At 40.6% G+C, this 25,242-nt stretch overlaps 1 protein-coding gene across 3 annotated transcripts in view; it reads right to left on the bottom strand.

Annotated features, from left to right (window-relative positions):
* Positions 1-2,189: 2,189 nt before the first annotated feature.
* cdh24b (cadherin 24, type 2b) overlaps positions 2,190-25,242 on the bottom strand; it is a 239,742-nt gene continuing 216,689 nt past the window's right edge. Inside the window, exons 11-16 of one of the 3 annotated variants that reach the window (XM_030160285.1) lie at positions 20,114-20,434; positions 13,069-13,276; positions 10,601-11,078; positions 5,625-9,460; positions 5,456-5,461; positions 2,190-3,779 (exon numbers count right to left, since the gene is read on the bottom strand). In XM_030160285.1, the coding sequence (XP_030016145.1) occupies positions 8,426-9,460; positions 10,601-11,078; positions 13,069-13,276; positions 20,114-20,434 (2,042 nt within the window). In that variant the 3' untranslated portion in view covers positions 2,190-3,779; positions 5,456-5,461; positions 5,625-8,425. Of the gene's footprint in view, positions 3,780-5,455; positions 5,462-5,624; positions 9,695-10,600; positions 11,079-13,068; positions 13,277-20,113; positions 20,435-25,242 lie in introns of those variants that run through there. The other 2 variants (XM_030160286.1, XM_030160287.1) reach the window with 2 other exon arrangements.

Genomic DNA, 25,242 nt, shown 5'->3' with positions numbered 1-25,242 from the left:
TGAGACTTGTGGCTCCCAACACGTATCTCACACATGTTGGAATATTGTTTCAGTGTCCGCCATCAACCAGAGGGCCACTTTAATTATCCACCTCTTCCATCTATTCCCCCTGCCTGCGAAGTGTAAATACCTCTGGTGTAATTTGCCCTGAAGTTCCTATTCACTGATTACCCCTGTAATCCCCCCCGCCCCCCTCCCCCTACCTTTCCGAAACCCGCTCCCGCTCCAGGTCTCCCCCTGTTGCACTATGGATTCCCTGTCGGCTTGCTATGGGGAGATCGAACTCTAATTAAGATTGTTAATGAAGATTTAATTTTCCACTTCAAATGAGCCACTGAACTCTGAGAGAATCCTGAGTGAAACGCATGAGTAAGAGAGCGTAGAGATGGAGGAAGACAGAAAGAGGAATGGGTCAGTATAAACCACAGGGACAGGTGGCATTAAAGTCTATGTTGGGGCATTATTAGACATTTAACTATTGGACCCAAAGTTTTTGATGAGGCAAAGTTACACAAGCCCGAGTTTTGTAGTTGGTGAAATTCCCCCCTGTTCTGTTTCGACATTGCTTATGCTTAAAAACTATGCTTAAAGCCTATATGTACTTGAACTGCGAAGATGCACAAGCACAAGTTTTCAAGTGCACCCTCCACACACTGAGGAAACACACACACACACTTGCACTCACTCTGTGCTGAATAGCCAGAGGGATTCTGTGTGTCAGTAAGGTTCAAACAGAATGAGGAATCTCCATGCACTTCAATTTTATGCACACTCACGCGCACACATGCCAGCTCATGTGTCCTGTGATGCAATCCTGCAGCACATTAAGTGTGCAGCTCTCCAGTACAGTGTTAGCTATAGTCAATCCCAGGTGTACGGCTCTAAAAGACCCTGTTTTATCTCCAGCTCCACCATTATACTATGATCAATTATGCATGCTGTAATTATTGACAGTGCGATGACAGTGCATCTCACCTAGAATGCTGCATTGCGGTGTTGATACTTGGGGCAGACTGATAAACATATATATATAAAAGTCAAACGATAAGAAAGCTGTTTGGGTTACAAGCTGATGTGTTTTATCAGTTTGGCGGTAGAGGATAAGGGTTTAAGCAGGTCAAAGCTTCGTTTTGCCCCTCTAACCCGTCTTTAGATATCTTGCCTCAGTGGAATGCTAGTTGGCCTTGAAAGTCTCATAATTATGGGAATACATAGGCACTGACATGGCAAGGGCTTGATCTTCAGCACAGTGCAGAATCGACTCCAACCCAACCACAAATACAGTTTTATGTAACACAACAGACTTGCATATTAACTGCTAATATGGCTCTCTCTACCCTTCTCTCCGTTTCTCCCCCTTTTCTGACTGGAGGCGGGTATTATCATTGTAATCAAGCGGAGACCCAGCTAACACGATCATTCTCTAAACCATCATGTAGAAATAATCCCCTCCTTCATATTTGATTATTGTAATAAATCTTTTTAACCAGCTATTCAGTCACACAGCAATGGCGAACATCTCCCCAATCCATCATTCAGCTGGGATGAGCTCTGCAGAATACAGGAGCACTCCAAGGATTGTTAAAGGGGCCTCGTATTATACGGTTGGTCGTGGCTGTCAGGTCTAGTCTGTTTGCTGCTGCTCTCGAGTTCAAAATGTCCTTTTTTTTTCCCTCCATTTTTTGGCCGGCGAGCAAACAGAGCACTCTCCCCCTCCATCTGAAAGCGTGACTGCTCTGCAGAACTCTACGTCTGTCCTCTATTACTGACCTCACATCCCCTCATCGGGTTGGATCCGACCAGACAAGGTGTTCCTTCATTGTGCAATGTGTGTGTGTGCACTACACATATGCACGTACACACACTGTCTGTGGTTTCGAAATTTCAAGGGGCCAATTTGACAAGGCACACCCACCTACTCACAACAAGACACATGCTCACAAGGTGCACACACATTTGTATGCACCGCACAGCACATCTCTCAATCGCTCTCTCCCTCTCTGTCTCTTTGTCTTGCACACACACACACACACACACACACACACTTTCATATACAAATACAACACATATACAAACAGAAGACACACACACACACATGCACACATATATACACACACACACACAGCAGAAGTCTGATTATCCAGAAATTCAGGAGACTGCAGAAAGGAGCACAGAGCAGGTCTGACTCATCTCTTTGAAATAGATGCTTTTTTATTCAAATTTACAAAAAGAAAAAGTACAACAGAAATAAATACACTTTGTTCACCACGCAGTTGTGGAGTTGTATCAACATCGTGCAGGAGCAATGAAGTCCCTGGGGGAGGGGGGGGGGGGGGGGGGGTGCAAAACCAATGGGGTCTACCTGGGGTCAAGAAGAGGCCAAAGACCACAGCCTTTATCCTTCGACTGTTAGCTACATACGGTCTAGATACCAGGAGGTTGTTCTCACGCTTTGAGCTCAACTTCAATATCCTCAGTACAACAAGCCTTCTCTGACAAGGCATTTGAAAAATAGCCTGACAAGACAATTTTCATCTGTCACTGACAGTTGGTGAATCTATGCAAGCCAAATAAGTAAAGAAGGAGCTGTGTGGAGCGCTGCAGAGACTGCAGGCTTTTATTCTATTTAAAACAACTGATTCAACTAATCAAGCTTTTGATTGAACCAATTTGCTGGGCTCAGGAGGTGGGATAATCAGCTCCGTCGAGTGGTTTAGTCAGCGAAGCACTCCAGAACTCTGAAATCAGGAGAATCATCGCTTTGATTTTGACCAATCAGCCAAGGTAGAACTTTGAATTAGACCAAACAGCTGAAATGAAACACCTGGAGCCAATCAAGACTGTGGGATAAACCATATAATTAGAATAGCACAAAGGTCACTTATTGGTATACCATGCTAATTGCTTTTGCGATGGCTGCCTGAGGATTGGCAATGCTGGAAAATGAGGAGGTTTTTTTTTGTGTGTGCTGAGAAGGAGAGACTCAGACAGTTGGCACATAATTGCTGGGGGAAACATTTCCCAGATGATGCACTGGCAAAGCAGTGCTCTTAACAATACTTTTTCTCAAACATAATAGTTGGCAGTCATTTTAGGTACACCAACAAGTAAGTGCTCATTCACAACAGAAATGCAGCTTCTTAATTATTTGACCTCTAACTCTAAGACATATAATTGATAATTCTGGTTAATAACAACTTAAGTTTTCTCTTGACTGCTGCATCTGTCACATATGATCACAGTACACTCACCAAAGTAATCGTAAAGGGACGCTGTGTGTGTGCTGTAACTTCATGTGTAAAACGCCTCCCAGTCTGTAAACTGTGATGGCTGTTTACAGCGTCGCCTCCGTTTTCACTCGTACACCTCGCTTCTGTTTTCTAGCCTGACTAGACCGTTTAATAATGTTGGACAGTCCTAAATCTCAGCAATTCATTCACTGAGTGCAACTTTATAGTAACTGACACTGCAGATAAAATAGTTGGATGTTGCTGAAGAAATCTGAGGCACTCGAAACAGCTTGTTGTTGAGAAAATCTGAGGCACTCAGAAGGGTTTTCAACTCATAAGATCCCCAAACTGAAGAGCACCAGAGGGATACTTTTAACACTTCACTTTTACACCCGAGCAGCTTCGCATGCAAACTGTTCCTTTCACTCAATAACAGCAGAAGTCAAGAAAAAACTTGTGATGTACTGAGCCAGAATTATTCTTTATAAGGGTTGGCAGTTGGAACTCTGCAGTCTCTTATAGGCTTTATGCCTTTGTCACCATATGCTGCTATACAGGGTGTATCAAAAAAAACCAAAACTATAAATTTTGAAAAATTACCCCCAGTTCTGCATTTGATAATTTTTGGAATTTTCTTTTATGGACGTCAGTAGGTAGGGGATTGATGGATATTTGTCCAAATTTACAGACCCAGGTTTTCATGCATGAGTGAGCAGGGGCAAATTGCACAATCCAAGTTAAAACTAGTTTGCGCAAAGTAGCGGTGGGATGTAAATCCAGTCAAAGGTCATAGGAGGGGATGTTATGACCCTGGGTCATAATTTGTCTATTTATCTGTGTATGTATATATGTTTCTGTTTAGTGTGTGTGTGTTCTCCCCTGTCCTGTAGGTGTGCTGTGCCCTTTTTGTGTCTGTTTGTGTTACAGGAAGCTGATTGGTGGAGCATGATTGCCCGGCCCCTTTAAAAATGGCCCTAGATGTTCAGTTCGTTCTCTCTCTTGCCTCCTGCCGGCTTCCAACCGTGTGTTCCTGTGTGTGATCGTCAGTCGTGTGTTCAGGTGTGACTTTTGTATTTGTATATAGTTGTAAATAGAATCTTTTTGTAAATTCGATCCTTTTTTGGTAGGGGAGGTCGGCTCTTTTATTTTCACCTTTTCTCCTGTTTTTTGGTTAGGGAGTTCAGGTTAGTTTTCTGTATTTTATTTCTTGCATTTATTTTGAGTGGGTAATTTAGTTTGAACTCAGAAGAAGACATTTTGTTTGTTGTTTTAGCTGCACCCTCCCCTAACCCTCCTTTACCTGATTAAAATAAATCTTGTGAATTTTAGTTTTTTTGACTGACCTGTGTGCTTGGGAGCTGGGAGGGGAAAAAGTGAGCATATTATGTTCGCCCTGGTAAACCCCTAGGCTGGGGCGTAACAGGGGACAATGGGCATCCATCTTGTTTTCCACAAAACAGGGTTAACTTGGCCTGTCCTCAGTGACATTTTCAGGCCTAATCAAGTTGAAATAACTTTGAAAGGCAGGAACAGCTGCCATGGGTAAAGAAATGAAATTGACATGGTGGCCAAAGTGTTAATGCTGTAACCTGGCAATTTTGTGGAAAACAGGATGGATGCCCATTGTCCCCTCCCATAACCTTTGATTGGATTTAACCATTTCATGTGCAGTGGTCACTCCAGTGGACAGTTATTCTACAGCTGTTCTCTTGTATATTCATGGATTTTTGTTGTTCTTTTCGTTGTTTTTTTTTTTTGTTTTTTTTTTTTAGACATATCTTTACTAAAGTTTTAAGACACTCCATATCTTTTCTGACATGAATTGGTATCATCATGTAGATCTCTCTTGAGCATAAACCCCCAGAATCACAATAATCCCCATAGTTTTCACACAATTTATCAGTAAATACATGTTTGGGTGCATCAAAAATTAAACGTGTGGCGTCCAGCTGAGTGCACATTTTTGCCACCTTATGAAAAATAGGTTCATAAGAAATTGTTTTCATTATTATTATTTTTAATGTATTTTTTTTTACATTTTTAAAATTATTTTTATTTTATTTATTTATCTTTTTTTTTTTTTTTTTCCCAGAAGAAAATTTTCAATCGCATTGTTTTTTTCATGCCTAAAGAGGAATAAAAACACTCAGGAAAAATTTTTGATTAAGGTTGTCATAATTCGTGCATGAAAGGGTTAAATCCCACCGCTACTTCGCGCAAACCACTTTTAACTTGGATTGCACAATTTGCCTTTGCTCACTCATGCATGAAAACCTGTGTCTGTAAATTTGGACAAATATCCATCAATCCATAAAAGAAAATTCCAAAAATTATCAAATGCATAACTGGGGGTAATTTTTCAAAAATGTATAGTTTTTTTTATGCACCCTGTACATTGCATTTTACAATACTGCTGTCAAATTAAAGAATCTGTAGGTTGGGATTGACTTAAATTAACTGTAATTGGCTCCCCCGAGGTTGTGCACCCCCCATTCTTCTCCAGTTATTGTGCAGTATTTGTACATTGGTCCTAATCCCATTCAGCCTGTGCTGTATGGACCAGTCTGTGGCTCAGGTAAAGGATACAGAGGTTTGTATGGGTTTTATACGGGTCAGTGAGTAGTCTGACTTCCTGATTGGTTAACTAGGTATTGACATTAGCAGACCTTGACAACAAGATTATGTTGGACCAAAGTGGTGGACACTAGCAAAGCTGGTAGCTTATGTGGGTGGCTTTACAGTGAACCAGTGATAAACTGTGATATTTCTGCACACCAAAGATCCCCACATTCATTTAGGGTATGAGGCAAAATTCCTTTCTCATCTCTGAACTCAGTTTTCCAAGATAATTCTTTTTTTGTTTGACAGAATTAGATTTCACATCTATATTGTTCATGTCAAGCAGCTATTAATCTACTCACCGAGATGCACTGCCTGAAATGCATGAAAGACAATATTCTATTAACAGTCATGCTCCTGTACTAAAAGAATAAATTTTAGATTTAGATTTAGAACATTAAAAATCGTACTCTTAAATGTGTATTGTATATTTCTATGATAATAAACCATCTATAAAACATGTTTCATATGTTTCAGGCAGTGCAAAACTAATGACATAAACTCAGAACCAATTTCAGTTTATCATACTTTCTCAGAATAATAACCCAGATTTTAGGGAAAACACAGATTTTTTGTTGTTGTTGCAGCCCTATTAAGGGAATTTCTCCTCACTCCAGTGGTTTTCATCAAATTGGTTCCTCGCTAGGACAGCCTAGCTCTGAGGCTTCCTGTAACTAATATTTTGCACAGCAAACTTCTGCCAGAGGCCACATGTATAATTGAAACCTTGGCTTGTCCATTTGACAGACAGAAGCTACCACATAAACAAACCCAAACCTGTTCACTTAGTACACAGATGTTGGATACAAGGTGTTGTAGTCCAGGAGGCTCAGTTAATCCATTTCTAATCTACAGTACATACAGATAGTCCCCACAGTGCTCCATTTGGACATGTACATTTTATTTTTTGTAGTTTTTTTTTTTTTTTTTTTAAAGTTCATTTCCTTTTTGTATTTGTGTTAGCAATAATATTCAGTGATATTTACATTTGTTTGCTTTTACATACAGTAAGACATGTTATTATTATTTTTTTGTTTAATTGACATCTTATAAAACAACTGTACTCTGACATAATTCATTATCTATTATTGAACATCACACAGTATAAAAGTGCATTCCAGCTGACAACTCAGCTCATTTGCATCTTGACCTTTAACAAGAACAAAACATCTGTCGCGGGAGTCTCTATGGTAGTGTTCCCCTTAAAATTTCATTACTAATGTATGGAAATTTTCATTTGGCCAGAGTGGGAATTGATTGCCGTATTAGCGTTTTTTTCTCCTGTTCTTCTCAAAAAACAGTCATGCATGCTTTGTGAGACTGCGAGAGAGCCACGCATAAAAAACAGGAGACTTCCTAATAAAAACACTTTATATATCAATAAAAGAGTCATCATTACTCCATAAAGTAGATGGAATACTTACGGATGGTCTCAGCTTTTCTAATTTTCTGTAGTACAATCAAAGCCTTATGGTTTTAATAAGTTCTTTTGTGTCCGTGTGTCTGTATCTTTGTAAACATACCAACACTCAACTACAAAATGCTGGGGGGATGCGAGGGGTGAGGAGGGGAATCACATCCCTAAATCATTTTAATTTTTCACAATGTCTGTTTTCCTTGTGGGCTTAGAGGAGGGGAGAATCTTTTGCAGGATTTAAATGATTCATCATTTTCATTTGGAATGAAGTAGTGAGCTGAATAATTCACTTTTCTGCCACTGCAGATGGAATAAAAAGTAGCAGTTTCTGTACAATGGTCTTACTTCCCCAACTGTTTCTTTCACTATATATCTTTCTGCTTCCTGTTCCCTTTATACTCAAATATATATTTTATTCTCAGGGTGTTATCTTAGTTGTCTAAGTGCTTTGTTAAATGTTTACTCTTGCACATTTTCCCGAAAACTAATGTTCCAGTTTAGATATAATCACTCATCAGTCTCATCTTTTAACACGCTTCTCTCCCTTCCACTTTCTTTCCATCTTTTTGTTGAATATACACACACACACACTGACACACACACACACACACACACACACACACACACACACACACACACATAGATTCACACATACACCCAGTCGGACATAATATATGCACTTTTGCTCACACAACCCACAACCTCACAGACACACGTGCAGAAACAAAGGACAGGCCGACGCACAATGAGGAACGTCTCTCTTCTTGTTTCCTGCTGTTACTCATTCCATACGTGAGAGTTGAATTAAATCGAGTCTTGGATGTTTGGGTTGTTTTTCTTTGTCCAAAGCGTTTAACAAATTGTTGCTGCCCCGAGCAGAAGCAGCTTCTGCATTGTCTCAGTATCTGTGCTCAACCATATCAGCGTTTCAACACTTATTGCTTTAAATTACATCAATCACTCCCTCCCCTGCCCTCACATTCTCCATCCTCCCTAGGCTCATTTTTCTCTGTCTCTTTTTATTACTTTGCCTCTTCATCTTTCTCTCCTTTAACTTCTCTTCACATTATTCTAGCTCTGGTTGCCTTTTCATCATCCTCCTGTTCCTCCCTTCCTCTCTTACCCCCTTTGCCCCTATTTGTTTTCATTTTATCCTTCCTCAGTCTTTCCCCTCTTCTCCTGTCTGATCCCCTCCCTCTTTCTTCTCCAGATCCTCCCTTTCTTTATCCTTTTTGGTGCCCTCTTCACCTTTATCTTTCTCTTCTTTTTCTTTCTCCCTTTCTTTAAAGAGTTGAGCTAATTTCTGGAACTGAGGTCCCCAGTCGTCTAGCCCAGCTCCCCAATCATCCTTCTCTCCATCCTTATCCCCTTCGCTCTCCAGTGAGCTGAGGGATCCGGCCCGGGACCCTGTGCCTTCCAGCCCGTACACCTGCACCGAGTCGTACGGTGGCTGCGAGGGGTCAAAAGTGACCTGGGCGAGCCGCAGACGGAGGAATTCGCCCACTCTCAGCGCCAGCGATGGACCTCCGGGCCCAGGTGTTCCTCTCATAGCTTCCATTCCTGGAACCCAGCCGGCCCCAAAGCCCATCACTCCAGCGTACGCCCCCCGAGGCTGACCTGGGAAGGGCAAAAGCTGAGGGGTCATATCCCTCCTGCCCAAAACGTACCCCCCCATACCAACCCGATCACGCCAGTCACCAATAAAGCCTTCTGGGTAGACAGATGGAGTCCCGGTCAGTGATATTCCTCCACCCTCTCTGTCTGGTTTTGCCACCACAAAGTTGCTCCCCATCTCTAGTCCCCCCCTCCCCAGGGTTCCAGGGTAGTCCCTCTGTCCAGACACCTCCCCCTGCAACACAGTGGCATAGTTACGTCCACTGGCAGGTTGCTGCTGTCCGTCTGTGGAAGTGCCCCCACTGCCATTTCCATTTCCCCCTCCTCCGCTGGATTCAGACTCAGCCTGGCTAGAGCCTGTGCGTTTAGGCGACAATCCAGCACGGGAGGCCCTACGTCCAGCCATGGGGAGTGTAGCCGAGTCACACACCCAGCCTCCTGCGCCGTGACCCTGGCCAATCATGGAGCCGGATCGCGTCAGGACGAGGTTATGCTCCCTGGGTAAAGTCTCCGACTGCACCTGGAGGGAACGTAGGCGAGCACGAGTGGTTTCAGTCTGGGGTTGGGGTAGGGTGTGGTACTGTTAGGTTTGGTCACAGTTAACAAAAAAATGCGATGAAAACAATTTGCCCGAACAGAAGGGGTAATTTAATTTAAGAGGCACAAGAAAAGTGGAAAGACAGCGCACAAATAAAAAAGGCAGGAGATGGCGATGATAAAAAATTAGACACGGGAGAGACGGACAGAGTGGAAAAAGAAGCAGATGGAAGAAGGCGTAGATATTAATTGAGCACTAGAATGAACTAACACTGCACTGTGAGGGACATGGAGAAGGGAATGATTGAGAGATAAAATATTTGAAAATTAAATAAAGAACGGGCCAAAGAGCCTTGCCGTGGCCTAATAAATAAAACAAAACACAGAGAAGATAATGAACAGCAGGAAATAAATGTGCTGATATGTCGGAATCATCATCTTCCCTCAGCATTGTCCTGGACATTTCTGCTACCACATGAAAATTAAAAGTATTACAGTGCTGCAGTCTCCGCTAACTATCACAGTATATCAGGTTGGAAGTTAATTACAATTTGCTTAATTTATTTCTTACTTACTGGTTTTCCCATTTCACTAAATAATTAAATAATCCACATACACATTTAATGCATTCACTGGGCCATTTATCATTAATCGAGTCATTTATTCAATTTTAATATGTTTGCAACATCTATCACTTCTTTTCCTCATGCATTAAGCCAACCATCCAACCATTCATCCATGAATTAAACAGCTTCACTCTAAATGCACAAGCGAGCATAGTTTGCACAGACAGAATGGGATGTTTTCCTAAAACACCTGTTACAGATGCTACAGGTTAGAGTGCATTAAAGCACTGTTTCATCTCTTATTTAAGACCAAAGTCCCACTACGTTTTAAGAATAAAACTACAGAAGTTTCGGGACTTCAGGGATGAAGAAACCTAAGTTGCACCTTCTGTTAATGTCAGTATGTGCCCATTATAGAGGTCAGCACATTCGATGTCTATTTAGTTGAACTTTATGGCAGAAGAATCAGGCTGAAAATCAGAACAGTGTGTGCTGACATGGCTCACAAACTTGTCCAGGAACACACAGCTGCACTCTGCATTGAAAATAATTGCCTTCCTCTGTGCAATGTCACGCTTGTGCTTTTGGTGTGAAAGCAGAGTCATTGTAACGCTTACCCAGTCCACATCTTGCCCGTGGTTCAACTTGTCGTCGCCGCTCCCCTCTGTGCAGTTACTAGCAGTTCCTGTCCCTCCTCCTCTCTCCTGGCTGTCGCTGGTCCTTGGTGTTCCTCCATCCGACGTGCTCACCCTGCTCTGGGGAGCCGTCCCATCTCGACTGCCTGTTCGGCTTCCCGTGCTGAGGTCGGTGGGGGTGATGTACACGGCCCCAGACTCCATAGGGCCCACCATAGCCCCTTGATTCTGGATGACCAGGGAGTGGTCTGGCTGGCCTCCAGGAAAGCGGTATCCGATCTCTGCCAGGCCTGGCTCAAAGGTCCCACCTGGAGTGCGCCGGAGAACAGGTAGCGTGTGGCTGCTGTAACAGAGGCGGCCATACAGGGGTCCACCAGGGGCTGAGTAGTTGTGATCCACACACTGATTCTGAGCCCAGCTGTAGGTACGACCTTTGTCTTGGCCACGATGGGCATAACGTCTGGAACACAAAATCACTCCTTAAAAACTGTCACAGGATTTTCGCTACCATCATTAACCAAAAAAAAGTTCCTCCAATAACTACATTTCCCAACTTAATAATTTACGCAGTTTTGTTTGCATCCTGTCTTTTATACAAGCTTAACTTAAACCATGGTTCAGTGGTTCCCAACCTTTTTTTGGCTCATGGCCCCATTTTAACATCACAAATTTCTGGTGACCCCAGGACTTTTTTTTTGCTAAAATTAATTTGTTGTTGATCATGTAATAGTTTGCTATAACGTTAATTTTAGACGACATTTAGTCTACATAATGTATATTATTATGGACGAAGGCAGAAAAGAGAGGTTGAGATTACTGCACAAAGTCCGAATTTTATTTTCCTTAAATCAGTCCAGTTTGTATTTATGAGGCTGCAAATTAATACTGAACAAACAATAACTCAAACTTTGAATTATGAAAGAGCTGCAGCATCTGAAACCGACCACAATGAACATTTGACGGATAAACAGAACCACAGTGCTGCAGTTTCAGCTTCACAGTTTGTCATGTCTTTTATGGATTGTGATTGTCTCTCTCAACTCACCATATATTTTTTATTAGAACGTTTTTATTTTTATCAATTACTAGAAATTTCAGGTGACCCCATTTGAATTTTAGGCGACCCCACGTGGGGTCCCAACCCCAAGGCTGAAAAACACTGCCGTAGTTGGTAGCTGTATTGCAGATTTTCTACTGGTGGATGGTAAATCACTTCCAGTTCTATCAAAATGTTTTGTAATAAAATTATTAGGTGCATTGTCCAATCCATTCTTGCCACCACCTGAGCCAGGTCAATGTAAAATCAATGTGGAGAGGGGCACAAATGACTAAATTTACTTTTCCTAGACCTAATGGTTGTAGTTGGTCCCCACTGAACTTTTTAAGCAAGTTTTGCCTCTAAGCTTTTCAGATGTTTTATTTATAATCTGTTTTTTTTTTTTTTTTAAACCGCTGGACAGATATACTTATAATAAGGACCATTGCTATAATAAGTGTTGCCTGAAGCATTGTAATAGTTGAACAAGATGTGAATATACCTCACATCCAACCACTTCCATCTGAAGATAGGGAAAACTGTATACTTTGGCATTTTTAACAACAGGAAATATATGTCCCTGTGTGGTTTAGACAAGTAAATAATGGATACCATGCAGGAGAAGAGTTTGTTTGTGGTGTTATGATGCTGTGTCGAGTACACATGTCAAAACTAGAAGTTGTTTCTGTTATACTGCAGTAGAAAAAAATATCCATCCTTGTGGACTTAAGTGACCTTACGAATTTAATACAAAAAACCTATTAAGTATGTCTTAAGTTGCTTTAGAAAAACACACTTTCACAGTGCCAAACTGAATTGCTTAAATTGAAATTACAAACACCATAAAGCTGGAAAAGGTATTACTTATTGCAGACACATTACACTGGATTGCATTAGGTTTAGAAGGTTTTTCATGTTGTTGTGTCCACCTCCATAAATTGCGAGAAGCAATTTTCGATAAACTAAAGGCAGTCTTTGTATTTGTTCTCCATATGGCTTGCACGAATCCATCGGAGTTAATTATTAGTCCAAAGGCAATAACACTGTTTCACTGAAACATCAAAGTGGGTGCAAACAACTCATTGATGTAGCCGAACATAAATGAGTTTTAACAGAATGAGCACAACAAAGTGCTCTCGCAGGAATGCTAAAGCTTGATAGGCCTCTGTCTGAGCATTTTGATTAGTGACTGATTATAACCTGGGAGCAGCTGGATCAGTTACTTAAGTGGATCAATTAAGTGCTAGACAGAGATGAAAGCTTTTACTGTGAAGGGGCAAATTTGTTTCCTTGCTTTCCACCTCAAACCATGTAATAAAAAGCATGGCGCGGTTTGATTTAATTAAACAACAAGTGTCATTATTTACAACAACATGTAAATTAACTTCCCACACATGCGACCTTGCCTACTTACATATTCCTACTATCCAGCGTACGATAGCCACGTGAGCGTGAGCTGTGTGGGGCGCTCTGGAGGGCCGCGATGTCAAAAGCGGCGGTGTCTGCCTCGCCGCCTCCCTCGTCGTCATATGTTATGATGTTCTCTCGTACGTCGTCCTCCTCTAGCGGTGACAGGGAGTCACGCTTTTGACGACGCAGTGACAACGACAGGGCACTCACAGCTGTGGAGGGGTGGCAATGAGAAAAACAAAAAAAACCAAAACAAAACAAAACAAAAAAACCCAGAGAAATTGGAAAAAGAATGATGAAGGGAGAAGGGGCGCAAGTCACAGGGGAAATAAAAGGAAAAGAGGAAGAGGAGGGAGAGTATGAGGAGGTGAGTGAGCAAGGGAGGAAAATTCAGGCAGACAAAGAGGTGAGACAAAACGAATACAGAAGAGGCCTTGGGTTAGAGGGCTGGTATATCATATCAGCAGGCTGCATGCCTCCACTCTGTAATTGACTTTGAGCTCCAGCCAGGCAAATGGACGCTTTATTCTCCTATGACTGCATGACTCTTTTTCTATATTCCCACAGCAGAGAGCTACATTTGACCCCGGGCAGTGGGCAAAGAACCAAGTTACGGTAGCTATTCGACAGATATTAAACAAGACCAGACTGTCTTTGATATAATACACCCAGAAATATGGATTTAGACTGCTACAAGGATATAATATTGATGTAATTTTTTTTGGTAGAACATAATTAGAATTCCAAATAATAGTTTGAATCTGATCTGAAAATGGATCCTTCTGTTCTACCAGAAACTGATGCACCATAAATTATTTAAAAAAGGCACACCCTAAAACCTGACCCCATTGGATGTGAAGTGCATCCAAAAATGACCCAGAACCAATTAGAGGGACCTCTGTTTGTCTCCAATATGTGCATGCAGTGCACGGTAGATGGCCATGAAATAAATCCACAACAGAAGATCAGAAACCAAACATCATCAGATTTTGCGGCGTCATTGATGCCATGACATGCGTTTAATTGTCTTGCATTTGGAGCTTCTCTGCAAGACATGTAGTTGCCAAATGTGTTGATATCCACCATATGCAAACATAACAATATTTGGCATTTGGTGCAGAGCCCAGTTCTACTGTTCAGGATTAATATGGAACAATTCTTCCTATAGCCAACAAAGATACACAGTGAATACACAATAGATTTCCTCCATATTTTCAGAGGTGGAATGTAACCATGTACTAATACAGAAATACTACGGTCGTTTCTCAATAATTGTTTTTTTTGTGATCATATTTTCATTTTCATTTAACAAATTAAATCGAACAGAAGTATTTCAGGTAATAAAGTATTACTGGAATGGATTCTCAGAACAAGAATACCAACGGTGAACCCAAGACATAAGAACGTGTCATGAGATATCAAAGAACACAGTGATAATAATACACGTTCTTGTCTGTTCTTTTGTTCTCATGAAACGTCATCAGTCGAGGCCCAAGTACTGCTCCAACTGACAAGTTTGCATAAACCAAGAATGCACGGAATACCCAGATGTTGTTCTTGTCAGCTAGCTTAAATCAGGGATGCACTGGTTGGTGATTCGTGTAGACTTGGCTGGGAAATAATTCCTAAGATGCAGTTCATACCAGCTCGACCGGGACCGGCTGAACCGACATGTATTACAGTTTAGAAAAATATACAAAATGTATAAATGACATGTAAATACAAGTACAAACGTAATGTAATCAAATCGAGTGACACTGTGGTGACTTGAGGGAAATATATTATGGAGCAGATGGTGTAAATACAGCAGAGACAGGGAGGAAAGTTCACAAATATGCAGTCATTCTATTTACAGATAGACTTGCGTTCTCAGGAAGTTCGTTCTCTGAGACCATTCTTACCAAGACCGTACTTGCCGAGTTCACAATACCGCATACTCTGCATTCTTTGTATTGAGAAACGGCCTATATCTACTTACCCTGATTATTTCCATGCTATTTTTTTTTTTGACATCACTACATCTCAGCAGCAAAAACTGGCTTTGAACTCACTAAATTTGTCTGAAAGGTTTAATTTTTCTCACATCCACTTCATCTTTAGTGAAACCATGTATTTCTGTATGTGTTGATTTTTAGTGTTTGTGATAAACTCAAGGATTATATGTTCCTTATGGGTTGGGGAAATCCTCTCTCTACTTAAGTTAAATAAATTCTTTAAAACCCTTTTGGATTGGCTCTAAAACCCATTGTCACAAAGCTGAAAACAGAGTTGTTTTTCTGAGCTGACTTTTTTTTGAGGTATGTAGCTCTCACGGGACTTTGACAGTGGAAACTTATAGAATATAAAGCATTGCTGTGGATTGAACTAACCAACAGTATAAAGTAGTGAAAGTGAGCCCAGTCTTAAACATTAACAGCAGTGAAATGCCACATACACATTAGTAATAGGATGAATACCAAACTATCATATATAACAGTAAAAAACTCTCAGGGAATGCACTACAGCACAAGGACTACTTTACTTTCCATTTGTCAAGTACTGATTTATTGTCTGTGAGGGTTCCAGTCCACTAGGGCTGCCCTATGTCAATGATTCTGTTCATAAGTTTTATGGACAGAAGTTGTGGTGCAGCCAAGGGAGGGTGGAGGATGACCGGTTTAGTAGCCTCAGGATTACATCTCTGCTTTTTTGCAAATGATGTGGTCCTGTTTGCTAAATCAAACTATGACCTCCAACTTAGTTTGCAGAAGTCTTAAGTGGCTAGGTTGAGGATCAGCACCTCTAAGTCTGAGGCCATGGGTCTCAGATGGAAAGACTGGAACGCCCCCTCTGGGTTGGAATGAGTTACTGTCCCAAGTGGAGGAGTTTAAGTGGAGTGGGAGATTGACAGATACATTAGCATAGCGCCTGCAATGATGCGGATGCTATACTGGTGTGTTGTGATGAAGAGGGAGCTAAGCCAAAAGGTGAAGCTCAATTTTCTGGTCGATCTATGTTCCTACAGAATCTATGGTCCCAAGCTATGAGTAGTGACCAACAGAATACAAGTGACAGAAATGGGTTTCGTCTGCAGGGCGGCTGGGGTCTACCTTAAAGGAGTGATATTTTGCTTTTTTAAATGTGGTCTACATAAACTGTAAATGCTGTGCTTGGGTCTGAATTCTTCATTATGTCCTCCATTATGGACAAAGACTCCCACCCCCTCCAACACACTAACTGCACTAAGGAGCTCCGTCAGTGACAGAATGAGACACCCCAAGTGTGTGAAGGAGTGGTATCGAAAGGTCTTTCCTTCCTGCAGCTGTCAGGCTCCACAATAAGAAATGCTCCAAAAATTCTGTGCAATAACCGTACAATAAACAGGACAGTAAAACGTGCAATAAACCTGTGGCATGATCAGCATGCACACAGCTGTAAATAATGTATATAGCTTTCTTGATTGTGTATATCTTGCTTTTGCACTTCTTTGCTCTTGTGTGCTTGTACTTTGCTCCTTATCTTATTTCATTAATTCAACTCCACAGGTCCATCTTCAACCCTATTTCTGAGTAATGACACCAGAAAGGTCGTTTTGAGCGCTGGCCCTTTAAATGCAAATAAGCCACTTCATGCCCCACCCCCTCCAGGTTGTTGTCCGTGCTTTCTGTCCCGTTCAGCCACTTGTGTTTTTTAAAACAACCAACAACTGAACATTTTAGGTAATCGGCTTGAAGTCTAGACATATTTTCAGTTTTTACTACAACCGCTGCTGCTGATAAACAATTATGTCGTACTCGGAGAAATGTTCGTCAGAAGTCTTGACCTTATTTGTACAAATGTCTTAACTAGTTATAGACATGACAAATCAAGAAGGAATTAACACAGGTTGTAGAAATCTACTCGATTTTTGCCAAAATGAATATAAAGATAGCTTTGCAGCACCTGGAGGGTTCAGATTTAAACTTTTTAAACTATTAGGGTCCAAATATACAAATAAATGAACCAAAGACTAATAAAAGCGGGTTTAGCAAAATGTGACCTCTTAAAAGATAGGGTGCAGAGTTCAGTGTAGAACTGATGCTCCTCCACTTTGGGAGGAACCAACTGAGGTGGTCCAGGTATCTGTCAGGATGCCTCGCTGGTGTGGTATTTTGGGCATGTCCAATAAGTAGGGGAGCCTGGGGTAGACCCGGGACATGCTGAAGGGATTGTAACTACTATATCTCTTGGCTAGCCTGGTAATAACTCAGAATTGTCTGGAGAGGAGCTGAAAGAGGCGCCTGGGAAAGGGGAAATCTGGGCTTTTCCATTTAGGATGCTGCCCCCTTGACCCAAATCCAGATAAGTGGAAAAAGTTGTATGGATGGATGGACATTGTAATGGGATTTTAACTTCTTTATTTAATTCCCTTTTTTGTTCCCGTATCCTTCCCTGAAAACCCTCCCCCACTGCCTGCTAACTTACCCATATCCTTACCCAAACCCCCCTATCACTCAATCAAAAGGCTGAAGATTGAAGAGATTGGAGATGTCACTTGCCAGTGCGATCCACCCTATAAAAGGCAAATCTTGTGAGAAGCTCTTTGTCTTTTCACATGTTCCTGATAATATTGAGCCTGTTTACATGATCATAAAGGTCCGATAACTGGAAGTAATTAGATAATTATACTAATCAGATCTGACACGTTTACATGCACTTGAAAAATGCGATAATCGAAAACCCTGGTTTAAATGCTCCAGTCCATTATCAGATTGCTTTCGGAGTACGTATACATATGTAGTGATGGTAGACTCAAACTTGCTGTTAGTATTTTCCATTCACGTTTGAGTACATAACTTCTGTTTTCTATGATTTTACTAGTGCGTACAAACAAAATAAATCAGAGTATCATGTATACAAGCAGGAAGACACTGGAGTAGTGGGCAGAAATCCAGGTGTATTAATCCAATTTCTCATAATCAGATTACTGCTGTTATCTCGTAAACCATATCAGATTATGCTTTTCAAATGATCCCTTGTAGAATCGGATAACTCCAGAAATCGGATAATGATCGGGGTATTAGTGTGCATGTAAATGGGCTCAATGACATACTTAAGAAAGGTTTTGACCCCAGGACTTAGACTTGATGGGGAGTATTTCCACAATACAATGCATTCACTTCAGCAAAACCTCTGAATCACTTGCTGAAGTTTTGTGCCACAGAACATGAGGTGAAAGTTGTGTTCATTTCCTAGTGTAGTTTATGCCCTTGTCACTTGGAGAACTAATTTCTATACTCTACCAGCAGCCACTCTGCATGATCACCTTCACGGCGTGTTGCGCTTCTTTCTTGATTGAACTAGTCTCCTCCAGAATGATAATGCCCCTATCAACATGGCATGAGTAGTGATCCAACAGACTGAATAGAAATGACAATGATGCTGGCCAGAAGCCAAAGCCTTCTCAGCACCTGCACATTATCCAATTGTGAATTTTTGTAAAGGTAGCACTGGCATTTTACTATGCCGGTGTCAAAAAACCGGAGGGCCCAGATAATCACTCAGAATTGTTATTTTAGCAGCAGTGATTAGCACTGACCTTGCCAAAGGAGATAACAGGACTGCAATTTTGAAGAAAAGTAAACCCTCTCAAAAACGAGCAGCTGTGACTAAGAGAAATATTTACGCTGCTGCTTCCATTATTTTCATATGCAGATTAAAGTATCCAGGGATGTAGTGAAGTGTAAACAGCCCTAAACACTATTTACTCATCTTTTTATTTGTGGATTAGCATTAAACTCCTAAATCATAATGCCAGGACTTCAGTGTATACATAATGCTAAGTGCTGTAGTAAAAACCTGGGGTAGGTTATATAAGCAAAGGTCCTTCAAAGGACAAAATATATGTAATTATTATTTGGCGATGAAAGAAATCTTACTTTGTACTGCTGTTGTTTTCTTATGGTAATCCATCCACAGATTTTTTTTTTTTTTTTTTTTCATTTCTGTCATTATGATTATGATAATATCAAAGATTGGAAACCAACCCCATGGGAAAATAAATGGATCCACCTAATATAATAAAATATTAATTCTAGGTCCAGAACAGTGAATACAAATTCTTACCAATGAACTGGAGATCCAGAGGTAATTAAATTAGACTGAAGCACTCTTGTACATCAGTCAATCCTAAAATTTAATTTAGATCTTAGATCAGATGTACATCAAAGAGCCTTGAATATTGTCTTCTCTTTATATTATGTTAAATGTATGCATCTTTATTTCCTGTATGAATTTTTGTGTTTGTAGTGACGTCAAAAACTCAGCTGCTGTGACTTGTTTGACAATATAGTTGCATGTTTTAGGCTTATTTTAAGCTTTTTTGTTCAGTTTTTTTCTTTCTAACGCACATGGCTATCAGGATAGAATTAAAGACAATGAGAAATTATAGAATAAGTTGTTTGATTTTTAATTATTTTTTGCAAATGATGAATTGAAATTATACTGTAAATGTACAAGTATTTTGTTAAAGAGGGGCATATATGATCTTCTTTCTGAAGCCTTTGCACAGTCCTACTTTTTTTTTTAAATACTCTGTGATATTTAGGATAAGATTGAAGAAAATGAGAAATTATAGAATAAGTTGTTTGATTTTTAATTATTGCAAATGATAAATTGAATCAAAATTATACTGTAAATGTACAAGTATTTTGTTAACGAGGGGCATATATGATCTTCTTTCTGAAGCTATTGCACAGTCCTACTTTTTTTAAATACTCTGATATTTTTTTATTTTATTTTATTTTATTTTCTTATACAGTCCCTTTTGCACTAAGTGTTTTGCTGCTTAATTGAACTAAGTTGTTAAACTGATTTTCATTGTTCCTGTGACAGTGACAATAAAGATCTATTCTATTCTGTTCTTTTCTGTTCTATTCTATTCTATTCTATTCTATTCTATTCTATTCTATTCTATTCTATTCTATTCTATTCTATTCTATTTTCTTCTTTTTTGTCTTTCTGTTTATGAATTAAATAAATAAACTAAACTAAACGTATCATCATCATCATCATCAAAGTAATATTAATACCTAGTAATGTGGCAACACATGCCAGGATGGCCAACAGGGCGGCGGTGCTGAGCCCAGGGGAAGGCAGCGTGGACTGTTGAGGAAGACACACTGCCTCTCTCTCCCAGTCCCACTCGCCCTCCGTCTGTTTGTCCTTCTCTTTGTCCCCGGCTCGTGCCCCTCCTCTCAGGCAGGGACAGACGGACACTGTGACCGTCCCGGTACTGGTGAGCCCCGACGTCCCATCCCTCAGGACTAACGGCACGTAGAGTGTCAGGGTGGAGGACGAGGAGCGGGACAACGGCTGCAGCTGGGAAAGCAGCACCAGACTGGCTGTGGGGCCTGGAAGAAAACAGATAGCACACAGAAAAGCAAATAGGATTCAGCAAAAGTTAAAGCTGCAAAATGTCATTTTAGCAGAAAAGGTGTGATGTGAAATACAGACTCAAACATCAGGGCGCTAATATGTGCAAATTTGTACTTTCAATCAATCTGTAATTGATTTTCTCCACAGAGAGGCAAAATATCTAACTTTAATTTAACCCAGTTCAGTTTCTCATTTTTTTTCCCCACATCTCATAACATCTGAGAACTTTGCCCACCACTGAGTCAATAATGTCTCACACCAGAATAACTGTGATAATAATATGAGCTAATAGGATGAGCCCACTGTACAAAGTCTCAATTAAAGCTAATCAGATTCTCTGACGCAGCCACAGATTTGTGAGTCTAACAGACAATGAAACTTTCAGAAATACAAAGTTACTTCAAATGGAACTGCTGAGAGAAGACACTGCATGATGGGTAGACTGTTTTTGTATTTTTGTTCAGATAAAAGGACGTTATTTTTTGATACTGTTGTTAGCTTGTTAGTCTGACAGCGGGATTACCCAAAAACAAATGTTTCGATTGTCATGAAACTCGGTGTTAGGGGTAGAGCGTGAAGCCATTAAAATCTTGGAACAGATCCATAGAACATTCTGAATCCTTACTTTTCTCTTTCTGACATTGCAAGGTAGTGAGTTTGATTGAATTACAGGAGTCCTTGATAGCATACTCTTACTGGATGCCCTTCTGCGGCAGTTGTATTGATGTGCTCTGGACTGCTTTGTTTGCTGTTTAAGTGTAATGAGGAACTGATAATACTTTGGCCTCCCTTCAAATAATTAACTCATCATCTAAGTGTTAACTTAGTGGAAGAATGGGTATGACATGTAGGCAGTTACCTTTCACTCAAGAGCAATGCGTGGTAATATTTTCTATTTCTGTATGTCAGTAAGTAGAGACATGATAATGCGAAGGCTGCAGAGGAATTTTGAGTCTTGGCTGAGTTACAAAAGTGCATTAAATGAAGTGAAGAGAGCAGAGTTCCAGCCTACATTTTATGTACTTATAGAGATATATTTAAGATATCTATATTTAGATATACATGGGTTACTCAAGTACACAGAAAAGTCAATGCAAATTTAATACAAGTCTAACCTTCCGATTGACATAATGTAATTGTAGGTTGTAGCTGTGCACACTTAAGTGTATTTTTTACACATCATATTCTTTGAGACAGACTCCAGCAAATGTGCTATAAATTCAATGCTCGTGTTTAAATCTAGGTTTAATGAAAGTCGGAGTGGGCTGTTTTGTGTGGAGTTTATATGTTCTCCCCATGTCTGTGTGGGTTTCCTCAGGCTTCGGCTTCAACTTACTCCGTCCGTCAATGCACTTTAAAAGGTTAATAGTCTGAATCACCCATAGATGTGAATGGGAGAGTGAATAGTTGACATCTCAGCCCTGTAATGAATTGGTGACATGTCCAGGATGCACCCTGCCCTTGCTGGTGGTAGTTGGAATTACCTCAAGGACCCCCAAGACCCTCTCAAAGATTAAGCGTTTCAGAAAATGGATGGATGAATGGATGTGTAAATCTGCAACGTCATGTTTATATTAATAATGTAGCTCTGGGTTTCCCACCACTGATGTTGTGGAAGTGGCCTTCACATGGAGAGTTTGGACTTTCACAGTCTTTTCATTTACATAAGGTACTTAACCCTATAACGCCAAATGTATCATATTTGATACATGAGTTTTGAAGCCCTCTACATGATCAGTGTGATATATTTTTTTTCTTGAAAAACCTGATGTATACAATTAGATACATGCAATACACAGATAATCCACCAGGGGGGAGGAATTCATTCACCAGAGGCCTTTCCAGTGACACTATAAGACTGTCATTAATGAGGAAGGAGGCAGAACTTTGCCAATTTTGAAAAGGAATTACCAATTTGTTAGACACGTTTGTGTTATGTTTTTATTTGTTCAAAAATAATAATATTTCAGCATTGAGACCCGATATACCAAATATGATGCAAAATTGAAACTCCTAAATGGAAATTCATATTTGAAAAACATTTTTGGGTTGTTCAGAAGGACCAATAAAGGCTCCAGTTTCAAAGAACTGGAATTTTCTGTCAATGATTTAATGCAAGGGTGTCCAATCCTGGTCCTTGAGAGCTACTATCCTGCATGTTTTAGATGTATCCCTCTTTCAACACACCTGATTCAAATGATAAGCCTATCATCAAGCTCTGCAGAGGCCTGATGATAACCGTCAGGTGTGCTGAAAGAGGGAAACATCTAAAACATGCTGGATAGTAGCTCTTGAGGACCAGGATTGGGCACCCCTGATTTAATGGTTCGGGCTTTACAGGATTAACATATGGTCACAATTCAAAAGCTACACTTTTTACTCAATAAAATTAATATTCACAGGCATAGACAGAGATTTTAAACTTTACCACACTAAAAACAGTGAAAAGGCCTGAGCATCACTGGGCAAAATACATCCACTCTCTGAACCGTTTAGCCCTAGTGAGGGTTGTGGGGGTGATGGAGACTATTCGGCTACCAGCAGGCAAATGCGGGGTATATCCTGAATGTGTCTCCAGTTCATCACAGGGCTGACATATACACATGAACAACCATTCACTGTCACATTCACAGTCTGGACGGTGGGAGGAAGCCGGAGTACCACAGGGAGAACATGCAAAATCCACAGAAAGGCCACGGCCACATCGACTGGCACAGGAATGGAAGCCAGGACCTTGCTGTGAGGCAGCAGCGCTAACTACTACACCACCATGTTGCCTCAGACCAAAACATAATACAAAATCTTTCACATAGACAACAGAATTGATCGGTGTTTTAATCTATCCCTGAAGCTCAAAACACAGCTATGCATGAGATGTTATGAATGCGATGAAGCTGAAGGGATCAATAATTACATTAAAATTATTCATTCATTCATTTTCTGAACCCGCTTTATCCTCACTAGGGTCACAGGGGTTGCTGGAGCCTATCCTAGCTACTTATGGGCGAAGGTGGGGTACACCTTGGACATCGTTGGGCTGACATAGAGAAAAACAATCACTCTCACATTCACACCTATGGGCAATTTAGTACACTAAAATTATTTATCATTAATGTGAATCAGTGTCACATGCACATCTATGCTTTAAACTCATACTGATAAGGCACGTTTCAGTGCATAAAAAATCACCAGAATGAATTAAATGAAGTCTTTGACCCTGAAAATTGTCAAGAGAAACCTCAGATCGTTGCTTGAAGTGTCTCCATCAATGTTTAACTGAAACCTGTGCCCGTTTTCACAGGCACAACATGAATAAAAGAGTTAACGGCCTCTTTTACTGGGTGTCTTTGATTCATTTATTCATTTATCATCCTTTCTTTACTCAGGAAGAGCCCATTGAAATACATGACCTTTTCCTCTAAAGAGTCCTAGTCCGAGTCAAAATGACAGCAGCAAGACATTTCACATAAAAACCACACTTAGGGCCAGATCTACGGAGATCCCAATTTGCGTGTACTAATTTGCGTGTGCATTCTAGAATTTTGTGTGTTGGGTTGAACTGTGGTTTGTGGGTGATTATCGTACTTTCTGGACTATTGGCTGCACCTGACTATAAGCCGCACCCACCCCGTCTCCAGCGTCTCACCATCGAGTCATTGATGCCAAGTTTATGTGCAGCAGCTCTATTTCCTTCTTCAACAGCCAGATCGATTGTTAACCCAGAAAACATAAATTAGCTTCATCCTTTTTTGAGCTGCGGGTTCACAGCGTGTGGAAAAAAGTAGCGGCTTATGGACCGGAAATTACAGTAACTAAGATTGGCTGCACAAATGACAACAGGTGCAAAGTCTTGGAGCCCGCCCTATTTAAATGAGGCTTTTGCGTGTGTTACTGGTTGTCGTCATGGAGACAATACACTGGAAAAACTGCTCTGGGATACACCAGCACTAATGTCAACAGTGCACTGGAATGATCCAGACGCAAGGAAATGTAACGTTAGAGGAGTTTAGTCATAGAAAGTATTGTGTGACTCCTCCTTGTGACTGGCCCCAAATCATCCCCTAGTTCATCTAGAAAGTCTAAAATGGCATTTCTGGGCAGTGGCGCCAGATTCATTTTAGAGGTGGGGGGGCTGTGGGGGTTGTTGAATTGAATGACTGTCAGGCGCACATAATTTTGTCACACTGTAGCCTAATGTCGGTGCATATTTTTAATCACAATCATCAGATCAAGTGGAAAAGTAGCCTACAAGAGGGGGAGGGGGCATACGTCTCAATTTTTTTTTTTTCCCGCCATTCCAAAATTGTTCACACGAGGGTGAAAAATGTGTTCTCTGCATCTTGTTTCATCGTTTTGATTTCTCCTTCTTGCGACAATAACTGCAGCCATGTGTGCGCAATTACAAATCCAAACTGTGTACCCCCCTCCTTTGAGACGTGGTAAATATAGATGCATTTTCTATCAGCAAAATTGTTTTCCGGTTTGCTAAATCATTTTGCATGTGCTAAATTAATATATTACATTTTCTCCTTCCAGCACATGCACAATTGCATGTAAACGCCCCATATTGCATATTCATTGTGTCAAGCATACTAACTGGATGCAGATGCGCTATTTGCACTTTTGAAGGATGCAACCCTTAGTGCTCACTGTTTGTAAATCAGTTGAATGCAATGAGTTTGCACTTGTTTTTATACACGCAAACCTTTAGTAGATCCGGCCCTTTTTTTTGTGATCACATTTTCATTTTCATTTAACAAACTGAATTGAACAGAGGTATTTC

Source organism: Sphaeramia orbicularis, chromosome 17, assembly GCF_902148855.1.
Source record: "Sphaeramia orbicularis chromosome 17, fSphaOr1.1, whole genome shotgun sequence".
Taxonomy (NCBI): domain Eukaryota; kingdom Metazoa; phylum Chordata; class Actinopteri; order Kurtiformes; family Apogonidae; genus Sphaeramia; species Sphaeramia orbicularis.
This window is presented reverse-complemented; position numbering and strand designations above follow the sequence as displayed.